General features: G+C 39.0%; 5 protein-coding genes, 1 long non-coding RNA gene and 1 other non-coding gene across 7 annotated transcripts; 5 read left to right on the top strand and 2 right to left on the bottom strand.

The window, feature by feature from the left end:
• Positions 1 to 3: 3 nt before the first annotated feature.
• Positions 4 to 309, bottom strand: LOC147918437 (signal recognition particle RNA). Its single transcript, XR_015594205.1, has one exon.
• Positions 310 to 617: 308 nt separating this feature from the next.
• LOC104769161 (beta-D-xylosidase 4-like) lies at positions 618 to 3,500 on the top strand. Its single transcript, XM_010493307.3, has 6 exons — positions 618 to 1,092; positions 1,185 to 1,472; positions 1,552 to 1,721; positions 1,799 to 2,247; positions 2,322 to 2,735; positions 2,820 to 3,500. The coding sequence occupies exons 1-6, from the start codon at positions 664 to 666 to the stop codon at positions 3,410 to 3,412; spliced, it is 2,343 nt and encodes a 780-aa protein (XP_010491609.1). The 5' UTR covers positions 618 to 663; the 3' UTR covers positions 3,413 to 3,500.
• A 316-nt stretch (positions 3,501 to 3,816) lies between these two features.
• Positions 3,817 to 6,488, top strand: LOC104769160 (magnesium transporter MRS2-7). Its single transcript, XM_010493306.3, has 11 exons — positions 3,817 to 4,343; positions 4,432 to 4,461; positions 4,594 to 4,717; positions 4,828 to 4,949; positions 5,011 to 5,085; positions 5,225 to 5,455; positions 5,544 to 5,588; positions 5,684 to 5,728; positions 5,819 to 5,848; positions 5,928 to 6,047; positions 6,163 to 6,488. Exons 1-11 carry the CDS (start codon positions 4,089 to 4,091, stop codon positions 6,247 to 6,249), a joined length of 1,164 nt encoding a protein of 387 aa, XP_010491608.2. The 5' UTR covers positions 3,817 to 4,088; the 3' UTR covers positions 6,250 to 6,488.
• A 44-nt stretch (positions 6,489 to 6,532) lies between these two features.
• Positions 6,533 to 8,137, top strand: LOC104769158 (cytochrome b5 domain-containing protein RLF). Its single transcript, XM_010493305.3, has 4 exons — positions 6,533 to 6,711; positions 7,086 to 7,157; positions 7,259 to 7,586; positions 7,680 to 8,137. Exons 2-4 carry the CDS (start codon positions 7,119 to 7,121, stop codon positions 7,958 to 7,960), a joined length of 648 nt encoding a protein of 215 aa, XP_010491607.1. The 5' UTR covers positions 6,533 to 6,711; positions 7,086 to 7,118; the 3' UTR covers positions 7,961 to 8,137.
• An 84-nt stretch (positions 8,138 to 8,221) lies between these two features.
• Positions 8,222 to 11,656, top strand: LOC104769157 (uncharacterized). Its single transcript, XM_010493304.2, has 2 exons — positions 8,222 to 8,543; positions 9,436 to 11,656. Exon 2 carries the CDS (start codon positions 9,709 to 9,711, stop codon positions 11,440 to 11,442), a length of 1,734 nt encoding a protein of 577 aa, XP_010491606.1. The 5' UTR covers positions 8,222 to 8,543; positions 9,436 to 9,708; the 3' UTR covers positions 11,443 to 11,656.
• Positions 11,657 to 11,747: 91 nt separating this feature from the next.
• LOC147918436 (uncharacterized) lies at positions 11,748 to 12,711 on the bottom strand. The gene is made up of 2 exons (XR_015593024.1): positions 12,300 to 12,711; positions 11,748 to 12,191 (listed from the first exon to the last, which is right to left on the bottom strand). It is a non-coding gene; the product is annotated as an uncharacterized LOC147918436 (long non-coding RNA).
• A 248-nt stretch (positions 12,712 to 12,959) lies between these two features.
• On the top strand, positions 12,960 to 16,388 carry LOC104769156 (malate dehydrogenase 2, glyoxysomal). The gene is made up of 8 exons (XM_010493303.3): positions 12,960 to 14,338; positions 14,641 to 14,859; positions 14,963 to 15,277; positions 15,363 to 15,452; positions 15,543 to 15,662; positions 15,743 to 15,832; positions 15,942 to 16,036; positions 16,125 to 16,388. Exons 1-8 carry the CDS (start codon positions 14,264 to 14,266, stop codon positions 16,195 to 16,197), a joined length of 1,077 nt encoding a protein of 358 aa, XP_010491605.1. The 5' UTR covers positions 12,960 to 14,263; the 3' UTR covers positions 16,198 to 16,388.
• The last annotated feature ends 53 nt before the right edge of the window (positions 16,389 to 16,441 follow it).

The raw sequence follows: 16,441 nt of genomic DNA, 5'->3' as shown, positions 1-16,441 counted from the left end.
AAAAAAAATGGTGGTTCAGGCTGGGTACGAGCCAGCAGATCATGGTGGATCAGTGTGGCGTCGAACCGTGGTCCGTCCACTGCTTTGAGTGGGAGGTAGTCGCTGCTCTGTGAAGCCAGCCTCACGCATTACCCTCCAACTTCAGGAATCGTCCGAACCAAACCTTCGCTCAGTTCGTACGGTTCACTCACAGCTTGGACTGGGCGGTTCGAAACAATGCCAACAACAGAACCGACCCGTGAGTCGAGCCAGCGTCCCACCATCTTATGGTCCCCACTTGGGTTACAAGCTATCGTTACATAGCTCGACGTTAGAGTGTTGATTTAGAGCAACATATAAAATGACAAATTTTGAATAGAGAAACCGATGTGGGATATTGGAGAAGTTTCACTGTCCCACGACCAAACTTAGGCAGATAATGATTATTTGAATGTATGTTGTTTTATGTCATAAAGGATATTTAGGGGGTGTATTCAAAGTTCAAACCATGATTTTAAAGGATGCTTTGACTCCACCAAACCTCTGAATACAAAAATCTTTGTAAGTCAAAGATGATTAATGAAGAAAATTACCAAAAGCAAAGCATTCAAATATATTCTTGCATTTTCTTGTTTTATGTATGATTTAACAAGTAAAACAAATTCAACATAAAAAGCATATACAATGGGAAGAAGAAACAGAGCACCCTCCTCTGTTTGCCCTGTTCTTCTCTGTTTCTTACTCTACATCTCTTTTGTCTCCGAGCCCTCTAACGCCCAGTCTTTGCCGGCTTTCGCCTGCAACGTTGCAGGAAACAATTCTCTTGCCGGGTTTGGGTTTTGCAACACCAAAATAAAAATCGAAAGCAGAGTCGCCGATCTCGTTGGGAGACTAACGTTGCAAGAGAAGATAAAATTTTTAGGGAGCAGCGGAAACGGTGCGAGCCGCTTGGGGATTCCGACGTATGAGTGGTGGGCAGAGGCACTTCACGGGGTATCTTTCATCGGACCAGCCACTCGTTTCAGCAAGCTTGTCCCTAGCGCCACATGCTTCCCTCAAGTTATTCTCACCGCTGCTTCGTTCAATGTCTCTTTGTTCAAGGCTATTGGCAAAGTACATCACATTTCCTTAAACCTTTTCATAATATGTTAGATGACGGTTGCTTTCTTTGAATTATTAACGTTAATTATATGAATTGGTTTAAGGCTGTGTCGACGGAGGCGAGGGCAATGTACAATGTGGGATTGGCTGGATTAACGTATTGGTCACCTAATGTGAACATATTTCGTGACCCGAGATGGGGAAGAGGACAAGAGACTCCAGGAGAGGACCCAACACTGTCGAGCAAATACGCGGTAGCATATGTCAAAGGTCTTCAGGAGACTGACGGTGGGGATCCTAACCGTCTAAAAGTTGGTGCTTGCTGCAAACACTCAACCGCCTATGACCTTGAAAAATGGAAAGGAGTTTCACGTTATACTTTTAACGCCGTGGTAATACATTTAATATTTGGTCCGATTTTTAAGTACATTTGTATGATATCACGTAACTGTTCCGTGTGTATTGGATTAGGTGACGCAACAAGATTTGGATGATACATACAACCCACCATTTAAGAGCTGTGTGATTGATGGGAATGTGGCTTGTATCATGTGTTCTTACAACCAAGTTAACGGTAAACCCACTTGCGCGGATCCTGGTTTGCTTTCGGGTCTAATCCGCGGTCAATGGAAATTAAACGGGTACGTAGAATATTTCTGATTACCATATCTAATTCTACGATGGGTGCGGTTTCAAAAACATTTCGGGTTTGTTTTAGGTACATTGTTTCGGATTGCGACTCATTAGGTATTTTGTATGGTGCACAACACTATACCAAGACTCCAGAGGAAGCAGCAGCTAAATCTATACTGGCAGGTTTGGATCTAAATTGTGGTTCTTTCTTGGGTAACCACACAGAGAATGCGGTCAAGAAGGGGATGATCAAAGAAGCAGATATCAACAAAGCGATTTCGAACAATTTTGCCACTCTGATGCGCCTAGGATTCTTCGACGGTAACCCTAAGAATCAACCCTATGGTAGTTTGGGTCCCAAGGACGTGTGCACGGCTGAACACCAAGAACTAGCTGCGGAAACCGCAAGGCAAGGCATTGTCTTGCTCAAGAACGTAGCTGGTTCACTACCGCTCTCTCCTTCCGCCATCAAAACGTTGGCTGTGATCGGACCAAATGCTAATGTCACAAAAACCATGATCGGAAATTACGAAGGTAAATCCATAACTTAAATCGAATTATGAACTAAAACATAGAATGTTAAACATATCTAACTGTTACTGATTCAGGCGTGGCATGCAAGTATACAACACCGCTTCAAGGACTTGAGAGGACCGTGTTGACAACGAAGTATCATCGTGGCTGCAACAACGTGACGTGCGTAGCGGCGGATTTAGTTTCAGCTACGGCTCTGGCGGCATCTGCGGATGTGACGGTGTTAGTAATGGGAGCCGATCAATCTATTGAGAAGGAGACATTAGATCGCATAGACCTGAATCTTCCCGGAAAGCAGCAAGAGCTAGTGACTCAAGTGGCTAAGGCGGCAAAAGGACCGGTGGTGCTAGTCATAATGTCCGGTGGAGGGTTTGACATTACATTCGCCAAGAACGATGAGAAGATCAAAAGCATTATGTGGGTCGGATACCCTGGTGAAGCCGGTGGTCTCGCTATTGCTGACGTCATCTTCGGTCGCCATAATCCGAGTAAGACTCTTAATTTAACCGGTCCGGTTCACAATTTGCAATTTTGGTAACCGGTGATTATTATTATTTTTTTTTTCTTGGTAGGTGGGAATTTGCCGATGACGTGGTATCCTCAGTCTTACGTGGAGAAAGTTCCGATGACGAACATGAACATGAGACCCGACAAATTAAGCGGGTATCCGGGTCGGACTTACCGGTTTTACACCGGAGAAACCGTATACGCCTTCGGACATGGGCTCAGTTACAGTAATTTCAGTCACCAGCTTCTTAAAGCTCCGAAGCTCGTCTCTCTCAATCTTGAAGAGAGTCACGCTTGCCTATCATCGTCGGAGTGTCAATCACTGGACGCGTTCGGACCGCATTGCGATAATAACGCCGTCGGTGGAAGATTGGATTTCGAGGTTCAACTGAAGGTAACGAACGCCGGAGACAGAGAAGGGAGCCACACGGTGTTTCTGTTCACGACGCCGCCGGAAGTACACGGATCTCCGGTTAAGCATCTTCTAGGGTTTGAGAAGGTTCGTCTGAGAAAGAGCGAAGAAGCGATGGTTAGGTTTAAGGTTAATGTGTGTAAGGATCTGAGTGTGGTTGATGAAATCGGAACGAGGAAGATTGCTTTAGGCCATCATCTTCTCCACGTGGGTAGCTTGAAACACTCCTTGAACATTACTGTCTGATTCTAAAGTTTGATTTTTTCCTTTTCTATAGATTTGGGCTGGAAAAAAATTTGGAAATTTATATCAAAAATAAATTATTTGAAGGTTATTATTTGAGTGACTAAACCAATCAATGATACAGAACAGTTAAAACAGAGCATTCTATAAAACACAAAAGGAACATAATTTCAGATATTTTGGTACCAAATCGCGTCTTGAGCGATTTGTTTTCATAAATAGCGTTTCTAAATGAAATTGACAAAATTACCTTTTTAAAAACCTTTGTAGTCTCTTCTTCTTCTTCTTCAGCTTCATTTCAGTCAACGCCTCACGAAGTCGTGAACGTCGCCGTCGAAGCCTATCTTTATCGCCGTCTTCTTTATGAAAGTCGAAAGACGTAAAACAATGGTACTTGTTGTCTCTCTATCGTCAGACTTATAAAAAAAGAATAAACTAATTTTAAAAAGCAGAACAACGACTTGCGAGGAGTTTTATAATGGTTAAAAAGGAGCAGATACTACGAAAACACACTTTTTATTATTCCAACTTGGTTTTTTTAATTTCGTATGAACAGTTCTTGTAGCCAGGGGAAAAAAAGTTTCGATCTTGCTAACTCTTTTTAACTTTTTGTTTTCTCTTCTTAAATCCCGTTGAATATTTTAAGGCTTTGAGTGTAATTTGTGAAGAAGAATCGGAGATGTCGCCGGACGGAGAAGTTTTTCCGGTGGATTCAGCATCGGCGGTTGTAGCGACGAAGAGGAAGACATCTCAGTCATCGAGGAGTTGGATTTCTATAGACGCGACAGGGGAAAAAACTGTGCTTGACGTTGACAAATACGTGATTATGCACCGTGTTCAGATCCACGCTCGTGATCTACGGATCCTTGACCCAAATCTTTTTTACCCTTCTGCTATTTTGGGTCGAGAGAGAGCCATTGTTCTTAACTTAGAGGTTGGGTCTTTTTTGTTTGCTCCTCTGCTTTTGTTTTTTAGTTAGTCCATGTTTTGATTGATTAGTGTTTTGCTTTGGTCTGATGTAGTATATAAAGGCCATCATCACTGCTGAAGAGGTCAGAATCAGTTTACTTTTTTTTTGTATATAGAGTGTTTCTTTCTTACTGGCTTGTATCTAAATGTGAACACTTTGGAACATTTTCTTAGTGATGATGGTTTTGTTTAATTACTTAAAAATGCTTTTACAGGTTTTGATTCGGGATTCGTCAGATGAAAATGTTATTCCCGTCCTGGAGGAGTTTCAGAGACGCTTGCCAGTTGGAAACGAGGCTCATGGTGGTCACGGAGATGGTGATGTGGGTGAAGAAGATGGTACGTACCCCTCAACTTTTGTCATCTTAATTCTTAAGCATTGAACCATTCATTCTTTTCACTTTTTGGTATTTTTGAAATGTGGTGCTTGTTGTTATACTGTTTATTAGAGTCTCCGTTTGAATTCCGGGCGCTAGAGGTGGCTTTGGAAGCTATTTGTAGTTTTCTAGCTGCAAGGACGACAGAACTAGAGAAGTCTGCTTACCCTGCTTTGGATGAACTTACCTTGAAGGTAGCTAACTCAGCAATTATTTTCATCACTCCGTTTCCAGTTGATGACTTTCATTTTGTAGATAAGTAGCCGTAACTTGGAAAGGGTTCGTAAATTGAAGAGTGCCATGACTAGATTGACAGCTCGGGTCCAAAAGGTAAGCCACACTTAACTCTGTCTTAGAGTGAGTCATAAACTCATCTTGTACTTTAAGTATTATCTATCCCTCTTCACATAATTCATATCAACCTCTAGGCTAAAAGAGACAAGCTAAAAGAAGCATAACCATTTTGCAGGTAAGGGATGAGCTGGAACAATTGTTGGATGATGATGGTGATATGGCTGATCTCTACCTTACGAGGAAGCTTGTTGGTGTATCTTCATCGCTTAGCGTTTCTGATGAACCCATTTGGTATCCTACATCCCCAACTATTGGTTCCAAGATTTCCAGAGCAAGTAGAGTAAGTTTAGCCACGATTCGCGGGGACGACGAAAATGATGTTGAAGAAGTTGAAATGTTGCTGGAGGTTGTAAACGTCTACCATTACATTATATGTGTTATCAGCTACATATGAAATCTAAATAACCTTTAAAATTTTTGATTTTGTTTTACAGGCATATTTTATGCAAATCGACAGCACTTTGAACAAATTAAATGAGGTATTGTACCTTCTTGTTCCTGTTTCTTTTCTAGTGGTGAAATCTGTGTGACGACACCTCTTGACTTTAGAAAGTATAATTGTAACATGATGCAGCTACGTGAGTATATTGATGACACAGAGGATTACATTAACATCCAGGTAAACCAAAATGAAAACTCAGAATGTTATGAAAATGTAATCTCTCTTACAGGCTATATATATAATCGATCACTGTTTATTGATTTGCAGTTAGACAATCATCGAAATCAGCTGATTCAGGTGAGAGTGGATATAAAAAGAAAGCTCAAGACTAGTAAATGGTTTTTTTGATGTGTATAAAATGGCTGTATATATGCAGTTAGAGCTAATGTTAAGCTCTGGAACCGTCTGTGTATCAATGTACTCAATGATCGCGGGAATATTCGGCATGAACATCCCCAATACATGGAACAACGACCATGGATACATTTTCAAATGGGTAAGAGTCACATTTTAAGTTCCCAGGACAAAGAAAGAAACATCTCTAGATTGGTCGACATTACAGCATGATATGATATCATTGGTGTGTGTTTTTGTTATTGTTGTTGTTGAAGGTCGTGAGTCTCACGGGAACGTTTTGCGCAATCTTGTTCGTGATTATACTGTCGTACGCTCGGTTTAGAGGGCTCATCGGATCTTAATGACAACAGAGGTCAATTGGTACAGATTTATAGCACAGGGTAATCTGAGTATGTGAGGAGCAGATTAAGGAACCGAAATAGATAACCGAACAAAACCAATTGGGTTTTCTCTCTTCTGTAATTTGTAATGTGTGACTGATGACTACATTTTGTAATTTGACACCAACCCAAAATTAAAGAACCGAAATAGATAACCGAACAAAACCAAAATTACAAGTTCGGTTTCAGTTTAGATTGTATATTTTGATACTATTTTGAATTTAACCCAAAAGAAACCCGAATTGGACCGAGTCGAATTTGGTATATTGAATCCACCAGCCTCCAAGGAAGAACATACATAATCATTTTTGCCAATAGAGAGGGAGATCTCTCTCTTCGCTCTTTGGTCGTCACTGGTCTTTGTTTCTCCTTCGATTCTCTCCTTGGAGCTCGAGTCGATTTCTTCTTTCTCAGATCCACCAGGTTTTTCAATTCACTGTAGATCTGATTCCCCTACTTCTTTTTTTGTGTGTGTGTGTGTGTGTGTTTCTGGGTCGTAATTGATTTCTTGATATGGTGGATTCATGAATCAGAAATTGCATAAAGTTTCTTCCTTTAAGAAATCCCACCACTTGTTTTAGGGTTATATGCTATTTACTTTCTCTGTGCTATTAAATTTTTACCAAAGAGTCCCTAAAAAATAAAATTGGCATCTTTACACTTTTGTTTTGTCTCTAACTATCGTATTTTGATATGTGAAGTTTCCGGAGAAATGATGAGTCTTTTGTTTTAGATCTTCGTCTTCTTCCTCTTAGTTCTTTCTAACCGATACAAATTGTTCTGTTATTTGGGTGCAGATTGTTTTGAAACTAATTGCTCGAAGCTCAAGGATGGATACTACTAGAGATGATGAATTCACATTCTCAAAGGTATTAGTTTTGACTCATTTTCTTGAGGATTTGGCTTTATAGAAACATGAAAGTTTTAGAATTTCATGATTTGATTCTTGGTTTGTTCCATTTTTTTGAAGGTTGCGTCACCAGATAGTGAAGTTGTTCTCGAGGCGAAAGAACTTGCATCAGATGTGGGAAATATTACCCTTAAAGATGGATTAGATCAACAAAGCAATGGTCTTATTTGGAAAGACAAGTCTCTTCCTCCTAAAGAAGAGACAGTAGGTTCTTTGTCTTTTACAGTGATTGATTCTTCTTCATCTTCGAAAAAGCCGTCCAGTGAATCATCTGAGACTTTCAAAACTCCAGCTAGAAAGCCTATAACTCGTACCAAAGTTCCCTTTGAAAAGGGTTATAGCCAAATGGATTGGATGAAACTTACACGAACACATCCTGATCTTGCAGGTAAGCAGTTCTATGCTTTGTTTTAGTCTTCTTTTCCTGAATCACATGTTGATGTGTTACATTACATACATGAAACGGAAATGTATTTTGTAGGCTTGAAGGGAGAGTCAAACAGGAGGCTTATTCCAATGGATGAAGTAAAGAAGCACAAATCAGGAGATTCAATGTGGACTGTTTTGAAAGGTCGCGTGTACAACATAACGCCTTATATGAATTTTCATCCTGGAGGTGTCGATATGCTAATGAAAGCAGTTGGAAGAGACGGTACGCTATTGTTCAACAAATACCATGCTTGGGTCAATTTTGATATCTTACTTGAGAAATGCCTTGTTGGTGTTTTGGATGATACGAAAGCGAAGAAGCAAGAAGCCTAATCGCTATTGCTAACAAACACGCTGAGATGATCATATATATTACTCGTGTAGAGGAATTTACAAGTCAATGAGAATTTAAATTGTGTTACCATTCTGATTCTTCAAATGAAAACGCTGATCACTATATGTACTGTGTACTAGACTTTTGATGTCAATATATTCAAAGCTTCCAGGGAATCATTCATCACAATATGTGACTGTCCCAAGGTTATCTTTTTTGTAAAGAATCTATAAAAATTCGTGATTGACACCCAAGTTAATGTTCCATTTCAAGTTTTGTTTGTATCATATAGTCTGATGAAATTAGCCAATCACAAAAGATGGTAGCAAACCAAGAAAAATGCAATTTTTCTTTCTTCTGCCAATCAGATTCGGACAAAGACTGAGGGTAGTTTAGGTTTTCCAAGTCGAAGACAAAACCTGACTCGTCTCACATAGTCTCCATTGGCTTATAATAATAACACTATCATTGTTTTTTGCCAATGTATTTGTCTTCTTTCTTGGGACACCTGTTTCTGATATTTTCTCTTCTTGTTTTCTCCTTTCGATTTCTATCTGGAGCCAAGAGTTGCAGATCCACCAGGTTTTGAATTCTCTTCTTTGATTCTTTCTGTTCTCACTTACTGTACATCTAATCATTTTCTTCTGGATTTTTCATTGATTTGCTTGATCGGAGTGCATGACTTGTTTTATAATGCGTGACTGTTTCTGTGAGATTAACCTTTCTGATTTTTAATTATTCACACCACTTGTTTCTTCAATCGTTTCACTCTCAGTTTAGGTTGTTATATTTTGATTCTATGATTCTATCTTTAGTCTTTGTTTTGTCTTCAGTTTTGGTTTAGACTTAGAATTACATAATGAATCTATCTTTTTTTATAGATATTTTCCCCCAAATTGTGGTTTAGGTTTATTTTCTTGTTCTTTTGTTTATTGACTTGTTCATAAACTTACTTGCTGATACTATGATGAGTTCATCTTTTTCTGGTGCTCTCTCCTGCTTTTTTAGTAGTCAATTTTCCAAGTCAAACCTTTGAGAAACAAATATTTTCTCAGATTTTGGGGTCTTGTGTTTGGATCTTCAATCATGATTCTAATCAAATATTATATTACAAACAAAAAAATCTTGACTTTAGACCTTGTGATGATATCATTGATCACCATTGCCCAAATCTATTATCATGTACAGTTACATCTCACCTTACTATCGCAATTTTCATCTTTAAATCATTTGGTTGGTACTTGTTAGTTGTTACATGTCTCAGGCAGAGTACTTTGCTTCCAAACCTGTGCTCCTAACTTCAAATGCTTAGTTTTGTGAATATAGTGCCCTTGATTGTTCTTTGTCTCGGTTAGCCTTACGCCACATTCAATTTTTCTTCGTTTGTTAAATTGCATTCATTAAGTACAATGTTCTTTGCCCTTCTTGCCTCTCTTTAACTCTCAAGTTGCGTGCTTCCTGGATTTCTTTTCAGTCCCGTGGACAACTTCCAACAAAGATCATTGCTCCTCTGCGGAACCTGATAATCTCCAACAAACATTCTTCGGTTTACGGTGTTACACCAGCAGAATAGTTCTGCTTTCCCATTCTTGAAGATGGACAGGGCAGATACATCGGGATTTGTAAGTGGTGGAAGTTATTCATCTCTCAAGTTGCTCCAATATATGCTTATAACTACAAGTGTGATCTGCTAAGTGGTAGTTTTCGGGGGAGTTCTCTTTTATCTATACCCTTATCATTCTTTCATATGAATTTGAACGACGGTGTAGTTCATCTCTCTAGTGACACCAGGACTAATATGGGTGACACTGATCTTAGCCTGAAGTGTCTTGGGGGTTCTCAAAACTATTTCTGTTCCAATGTTTCTAATTGCACTGACGATGGCTGCCGGTTGGTTCTTGGATTGGGTCCAACTTCATCTTCATATTGTTTTAGTGTTAGTAACAACAACAAAGATTCTGCTTCTGGATTTTCTCAAGAACTTGGTGATTCAGTTCTGCAACTTGGTCTTCCTGCTGTAAGCAGAGACACTTTCAGTGGACTTGATTGTTCATTGTCGACATATACAGATTTTACTATGCCCCGAGATACTATCAATGATGGTCGACAACGTGTGATTCCTGTTATTGATGAAGGTTCTACTTCTGCAAAGAGATCAGGTGGCTACATGCCATCACTTCTGTTAGATTCAAATGTTAACAATCCTTCACAAAGGAAACAACTTAATCATTTTGGAACCGGCATACATTCACAAATGAGCCTAGAGCCATCAACTTTCTCTGTACAGCAGAGGACTAGCAATCCGAGGAAGTGCAAATTTATGGGATGCGTGAAAGGAGCTCGAGGAGCGTCAGGACTCTGCATCAGCCATGGAGGAGGACAGAGATGTCAAAAACCAGGCTGCAACAAAGGTGCAGAAAGTAAAACCACTTTTTGCAAAACCCATGGTGGAGGGAGCAGATGTGAGCACTTGGGATGCACCAAGAGTGCGGAAGGAAAAACGGATTTCTGCATATCTCATGGTGGTGGAAGACGTTGTGAGTTCCCTGAAGGATGTGACAAAGCAGCCCGTGGCAGGTCGGGCCTCTGCATCAAACACGGTGGTGGCAAAAGATGTAATATCGAAAGCTGTACACGAAGTGCTGAAGGACAAGCTGGTCTTTGTATATCTCATGGTGGTGGAAAACGATGTCAGTTTGTTTCAGGTTGTGAGAAAGGAGCTCAAGGAAGTACAAGCTACTGTAAAGCCCATGGAGGTGGGAAACGCTGCATATTTTCAGGATGTAGCAAAGGAGCAGAAGGGAGCACTCCTCTGTGTAAAGCACACGGAGGTGGGAAACGTTGTCTCGCAGATGGAGGTGGGATTTGCTCTAAAAGCGTACATGGTGGGACTAACTTCTGTGTTGCTCATGGTGGCGGGAAAAGATGTGCTGTAGCGGGGTGTACAAAGAGTGCGCGTGGTCGCACTGACTGTTGTGTTAAGCATGGTGGTGGGAAACGTTGTAAGATTGTTGATTGTGAGAAGAGTGCTCAAGGTAGTACTGATTTCTGTAAAGCTCACGGTGGTGGGAAACGATGTTCTTGGGAAGATGGCAAATGCGAGAAGTTTGCTAGAGGCAAAAGCGGTTTATGTGCTGCGCATAACACTGTTATGTCTCGGGAGAAGGGAGATGGAAGCAAGAGCGGTTTGATTGGACCGGGACTGTTCAGGGGCCTTGTTGTTGGCTCTGCTTCTGATCATTCTCAATCTGGAGCTAGCGCCGTCTCTGATTGTATTGAGTCTGTTGATAGAATACAGTTTGAGAATAGACAGAAGAAGATGATGATACCAATGCAGGTTCTTGTACCTTCATCAATGAAATCTCCAAGTAGTTCAAATGGAGGAGAAACAAACGTCTTTGACTTTATGGTTCCGGAGGAGAGAGTTCACGGTGGTGGGCTAGTAATGTCTTTACTTGGTGGCTCCATGGGTCGAAACTGAAAGCCATTGGTTTGGTAAAAGTGTCAACCCTTCTCAGCAAAGACCTGTGTGTAAAGCTTTAAAATAGTATATGTGGGGATCCTCTGTATATTTCTTGGGTCGTTTTGGTTTAATTGGTTTTTCTGTAATGTACCCGGTTATGTTACTCTTTGTCATCTAAACCGATGACTTAAAACCCAAATTATATTTTAATGGATTTGGTAAGATTTTAATATTTTAGAATTTTGAAAGATTTAGGAGATGTTTAGGAGATTTGATTGTATTTTAGATTTTTTAGATTTTCTTTTTTAGAAAATGAGATGTAATTCTATAAGATTCTATGAGATTTTATTACTAAATTTTGTGTGATTTTGAAATACTTAAAAAAAAGAAAACTCTATGCATCGTGAGAAACAACATGTTACGATGTGAGAGAGAGAGAAGCAAACAACATGTGATCTGATATTTCAATGGTTCTCTCTAGATAGAACATGACTATCATGTGATCGTGAAGAAGCCTATGGATCTGGGTACGGTGAAGATGAATCTTGATAAGGGCTTTTACAGATCGCCGATTGATTTCGCTTCTGATGTTAGGTTGACTTTCACCAATGCCATGTCGTATAACCCAAAGGGCCAAGACGTTTATTTGATGGCTGAGAAGCTTTTGGGACAGTTTGATGTTTGGTTCAACCCTACATTGAAGAGGTACGAGGCTCAAGAGCTAAAAGTCATGGGATCATCTTCTCGTCCTGAACCTGAACATGAACCTGAACTCAACCAAAGAATGTGGAATCAGAATCAGGTGGTGTAGCATGTGAGGAAAGGACCTGAACAGATTTCTATAGCTAAAAAGCTAGATTCAGTGAAGCCGTTACCTGCATTGCCTCCTCCTCCTCCAGTGTGATGGAGATAAGTCGTGCCCCATCTCCACCTCCGTCACCGGTTCAGCCACCACCACCATTACCTCCCCAGCCGGTTAGCCAAGTTGAAGTGGGTGAAACGAATAAGGAATCACTTGCGTTTTTATGGACACCCTTTGATCAACATCGTAGATGGTCTCTGTTCCACCTGGCGTATATTTTGATATGGATGTACTGACCTGACGAAGACTAAGGGACCCTGCCCGGAATGTTCTCGCAGCCAGGAGCTTCTTGTATACATTATCGGGAAGAGTTTCTCTAGAGAGAGAGAGAAGCAAACATGAATTGTTGAAAGATTATAAACAAGAAGTGTTGACTGCTCATCTGTTTGTTTTTTTTTAATTGAAATCCTTCAAAATTCTACCTTAAAGGGTATGATTTTGAGAGGAGTACTTTTCAACTAAAAAGAAAAAAAAAAAGTCTCTTACAATCATTCAAAGTAGCATTCTAAAAAAAGTTGTGATATTTTAAATAACAAGAGATTTTAAGTTGGATTTATAAACTATTGATTGAATACAAGAGATTCTGAAATATTTTAAAAGACTTTATTAAAATCTTAGGGGGTGTTATTGGATTGTGGTTTTTAAAGGAGTTTGATGTATTTAAGAATCAGGTGTTATTCAATTGGGTATTTTTAAAAATCCATTAAAATCTAGTGTTATTCAATATCTACTGGATTTTGTGTGATTTTGGATTTCAACGTACTTTGCTTCTAAAATATGAACAAACACAATACCACACTTTTCTCAATCATTTCATTTTCTTCTCCTCTCTTTAGATGGATCTCTAGCCTTTGACATATTATTGTTTGATTTTTTTTCTCAATCCTTTTATATAATCACACTTATTCATCAGATATGTATTATTTTTGAGAATTTTTTTTTTTTTGTGTTCTTTAACTTTTTTTTCTGGGTTCATGATCTATAACTTTTTTTTTGGTTTATGATATAATCACACTTTTTTTTTTCTGGGTTCAATCTCTGTTTCTTCCTCCTCAAACCCTTTGTATATAATCACACTTATTCATCAGATCTGTGTTTTTTTGTATTCTTTAATTTTTTTTTTCTGGGTTCATGACATCTGGGTTCTTTAACTACACCAAAAATCTGGATTGAAAACAAATACACTTTAATTCAAGTTTTCTATGACATGCGTAAAAGTCTGGGTGTTATTAATTTAATATAATTTTGGTGTATAACACAGTTTATGGATATATATATATTTTTTTCTAACAATAACTTTTTAAAAAATCCATAACAATCACCAAAAATACATTATCAATGACTTTCAAATCCACCTTATATGCATTATAAAGTCCACACAAATGCATTAGACTTTTAAATCCACTAATGTCCTGGATTAATTAAAATCTATTAAAATCCTCAATCCAATAACACCCCCTTAGTTGAATAACATAGGATTTCATGAGATTTTTTAAAATGCTCAGTTGAATAACAAAGGATTTTAAGAATACTTTAAAATCCTTTAAAATGTTAAGTTCAATACCCCTCAAAGTCTTGTTTCTTGGTCAAACCACTTTTCTAAACTATCTTTTCCACTTAAATTAATTACGCTCAGTTATGGGCCTTTAGTGGGCTTATTTACAAGCGGCAATACAATTGTGGAACCCAAATCTACAATTTTTTTTGTAGCTTCATGTTAAAACCTTTTTTTTGTTTGTACCAAAAAATTGAGAGCCACAACGGTGATGAAGAGCAACATGAAGATAAGGGATAAGGAAGGCTTCCTACAAAAAAACAAAATGAACAACATTTTGTTTCCACACAAAATTATCATATAATACAAAATACTTACGTCGTAATCATTCAATCTAGTCCCCATGTTCTCTCTTCTCTAACATACAAATTAAAAAACTCTTTTAACAGCTTTGTAACGAGAGCAAACAGAGGAACACAACAATGGAGTTTCGTGGAGATGCCAACAAGAGGATTGCAATGATTTCAGCTCATCTTCAACCTTCTTCCACTCCTCAGGTTTTATTTACTATTGCTTCTAAGTCAAGTTACCTTCTTTGGTTCTTTGATCATTAAGGTTGTTCTAAAACAAGAAATAATAATTTGTATTGACTCTCAAACAAAAGTGATAAGTCATTAAGAAACTTTAGTCCAGTTACGAACTTGACATTCGTGTTTACTAGTGTAATTTCTATTTCTAGTAACTGAAGATCTCTGATGCCACTAGAGAGTAGAGAGTAAGAGAGATCAATTTGTTTTTGTTTCCATTGAAGCCTTGTATGTAGGACTGAAAGTGATTTTTTGTCCTTCCTTCGTGTTAGATGGAAGCAAAGAACTCGGTACTGGGAAGAGAAAACTGCAGAGCTAAAGGTGGGAATCCAGGATTCAAAGTAGCAATTCTTGGAGCTGCAGGTGGGATTGGACAATCTTTATCTTTGCTGATGAAGATGAACCCTCTTGTCTCTTTACTTCATCTCTACGATGTTGTCAATGCTCCTGGCGTCACAGCAGACGTCAGTCATATGGACACTGGAGCTGTTGTGAGAACCTCTCTACTTTGGAAACTTCACATATGATTACTTACTTTTTCCTAATGAATGAGGGCAGAGTAATGACCATTCTTGATTGGTTTGAGTCAATTAGGTCCGGGGATTCTTGGGAGCGAAGCAGCTTGAGGACGCACTAACGGGTATGGATCTTGTGATCATACCAGCCGGTATACCGAGGAAACCAGGGATGACCCGTGATGATCTGTTTAAAATCAATGCTGGGATTGTTAAGACACTATGTGAAGGTGTATCAAAATGCTGTCCTAATGCTATAGTCAACTTGATCAGCAATCCTGTGAACTCTACTGTCCCTATTGCCGCTGAGGTTTTCAAGAAAGCTGGAACTTATGATCCTAAGAAGCTCCTTGGAGTTACTACACTCGATGTTGCTCGTGCCAATACCTTTGTGGTAATAATGTGATTCCTCACTTCATATATGGTTTTACTTTTCTTGACATTTTAATCACCTAGTGAATGTTTTCCATCTTGTGCAGGCAGAAGTTCTTGGACTTGATCCAAGAGAAGTTGATGTACCAGTCGTTGGGGGACACGCCGGAGTCACAATCTTGCCACTATTATCACAGGTTTCATATAAATAAAAAGTGCAAGTCGTTTCCATTGCATCAGCTTATCTGCTAATTGATGGTTTTGCTTAATCTTTTTTTTTTCCTCAGGTTAAACCTCCTAGCAGCTTCACACCTCAAGAAATTGAGTACCTCACAAACCGAATTCAGAATGGTGGAACTGAAGTTGTGGAGGCAAAAGCTGGAGCTGGATCTGCAACACTTTCAATGGTAAAACCAAACCAATTCACTTTAAGACATCATCATAAACACTTGTGTCCTGAATCCATTTGAATATACTACTACTACAGGCATATGCTGCATCCAAGTTTGCAGATGCTTGCCTTCGCGGGTTAAGAGGAGATGCAAATGTCATAGAGTGCTCTTTTGTTGCTTCACAGGTAAATCTTAAAAAAGACTTTTCCAATTTTTTCATCTTTTAAAGAAAAACACTTCACTCTGTTTCTATTCTTTCAACGTCTTTTGACTTGTACTGGCAATTCATCACAGGTGACAGAGTTAGCTTTCTTTGCAACCAAAGTGCGCCTTGGCCGTACAGGAGCAGAGGAAGTGTATCAGCTTGGACCCTTGAACGAATACGAAAGGTTGGAAACATAACTCATCTCTTCAAAAATACTTGTCTCAAATAAGAAAGAGAGTCATCTTTATTTTGATTTCCTTATTCTTCAACAGGATTGGTTTGGAGAAAGCAAAAGAAGAACTAGCTGGAAGTATTCAGAAAGGTGTTGAATTCATCAGAAAATGAAACTGAGAGCATAATCAGAGAGACACAATAAAAGATCTTTTTCATAAAATACTTGATAATGTTATACTCGTCATCATGCATGTCCTCTGTCTCCATCTACTTCTCCAACTTTGTAAATTCCTTATCAGCTGTTTGTGTACTCTGTGACCTTTTGCAACGTGGCTTATTTATGTATTTCCGATGATCATAAACCAATCTTTAGAAACGGTTGAGAGAAGGTTTGAAGTAACTTTGTCTCTTTAGC

The sequence above is a fragment of the Camelina sativa genome, chromosome 20 (assembly GCF_030686135.1).
Source record: "Camelina sativa cultivar CO46 ecotype springtype chromosome 20, ASM3068613v1".
NCBI classification, from domain to species: Eukaryota; Viridiplantae; Streptophyta; class Magnoliopsida; order Brassicales; family Brassicaceae; genus Camelina; species Camelina sativa.
This window is presented reverse-complemented; position numbering and strand designations above follow the sequence as displayed.

Coding starts and splice junctions, on each gene's coding strand:
- LOC104769157 (XM_010493304.2), top strand. CDS start 9,709: ATGAATTTGAACGACGGTGTAGTTCATCTCTCTAGTGACACCAGGACT.
- LOC104769158 (XM_010493305.3), top strand. CDS start 7,119: ATGGATACTACTAGAGATGATGAATTCACATTCTCAAAG. Junction 7,158..7,258: donor ATGAATTCACATTCTCAAAG/GTATTAGTTTTG, acceptor ATTTTTTTGAAG/GTTGCGTCACCAGATAGTGA. Junction 7,587..7,679: donor AACACATCCTGATCTTGCAG/GTAAGCAGTTCT, acceptor TGTATTTTGTAG/GCTTGAAGGGAGAGTCAAAC.
- LOC104769156 (XM_010493303.3), top strand. CDS start 14,264: ATGGAGTTTCGTGGAGATGCCAACAAGAGGATTGCAATGATTTCAGCT. Junction 15,453..15,542: donor TCTTGCCACTATTATCACAG/GTTTCATATAAA, acceptor TTTTTTCCTCAG/GTTAAACCTCCTAGCAGCTT. Junction 16,037..16,124: donor CCCTTGAACGAATACGAAAG/GTTGGAAACATA, acceptor ATTCTTCAACAG/GATTGGTTTGGAGAAAGCAA.
- LOC104769161 (XM_010493307.3), top strand. CDS start 664: ATGGGAAGAAGAAACAGAGCACCCTCCTCTGTTTGCCCTGTTCTTCTC. Junction 1,722..1,798: donor GGTCAATGGAAATTAAACGG/GTACGTAGAATA, acceptor GGTTTGTTTTAG/GTACATTGTTTCGGATTGCG. Junction 2,736..2,819: donor CTTCGGTCGCCATAATCCGA/GTAAGACTCTTA, acceptor TTTTCTTGGTAG/GTGGGAATTTGCCGATGACG.
- LOC104769160 (XM_010493306.3), top strand. CDS start 4,089: ATGTCGCCGGACGGAGAAGTTTTTCCGGTGGATTCAGCATCGGCGGTT. Junction 4,462..4,593: donor CCATCATCACTGCTGAAGAG/GTCAGAATCAGT, acceptor ATGCTTTTACAG/GTTTTGATTCGGGATTCGTC. Junction 5,729..5,818: donor AGGATTACATTAACATCCAG/GTAAACCAAAAT, acceptor ATTGATTTGCAG/TTAGACAATCATCGAAATCA.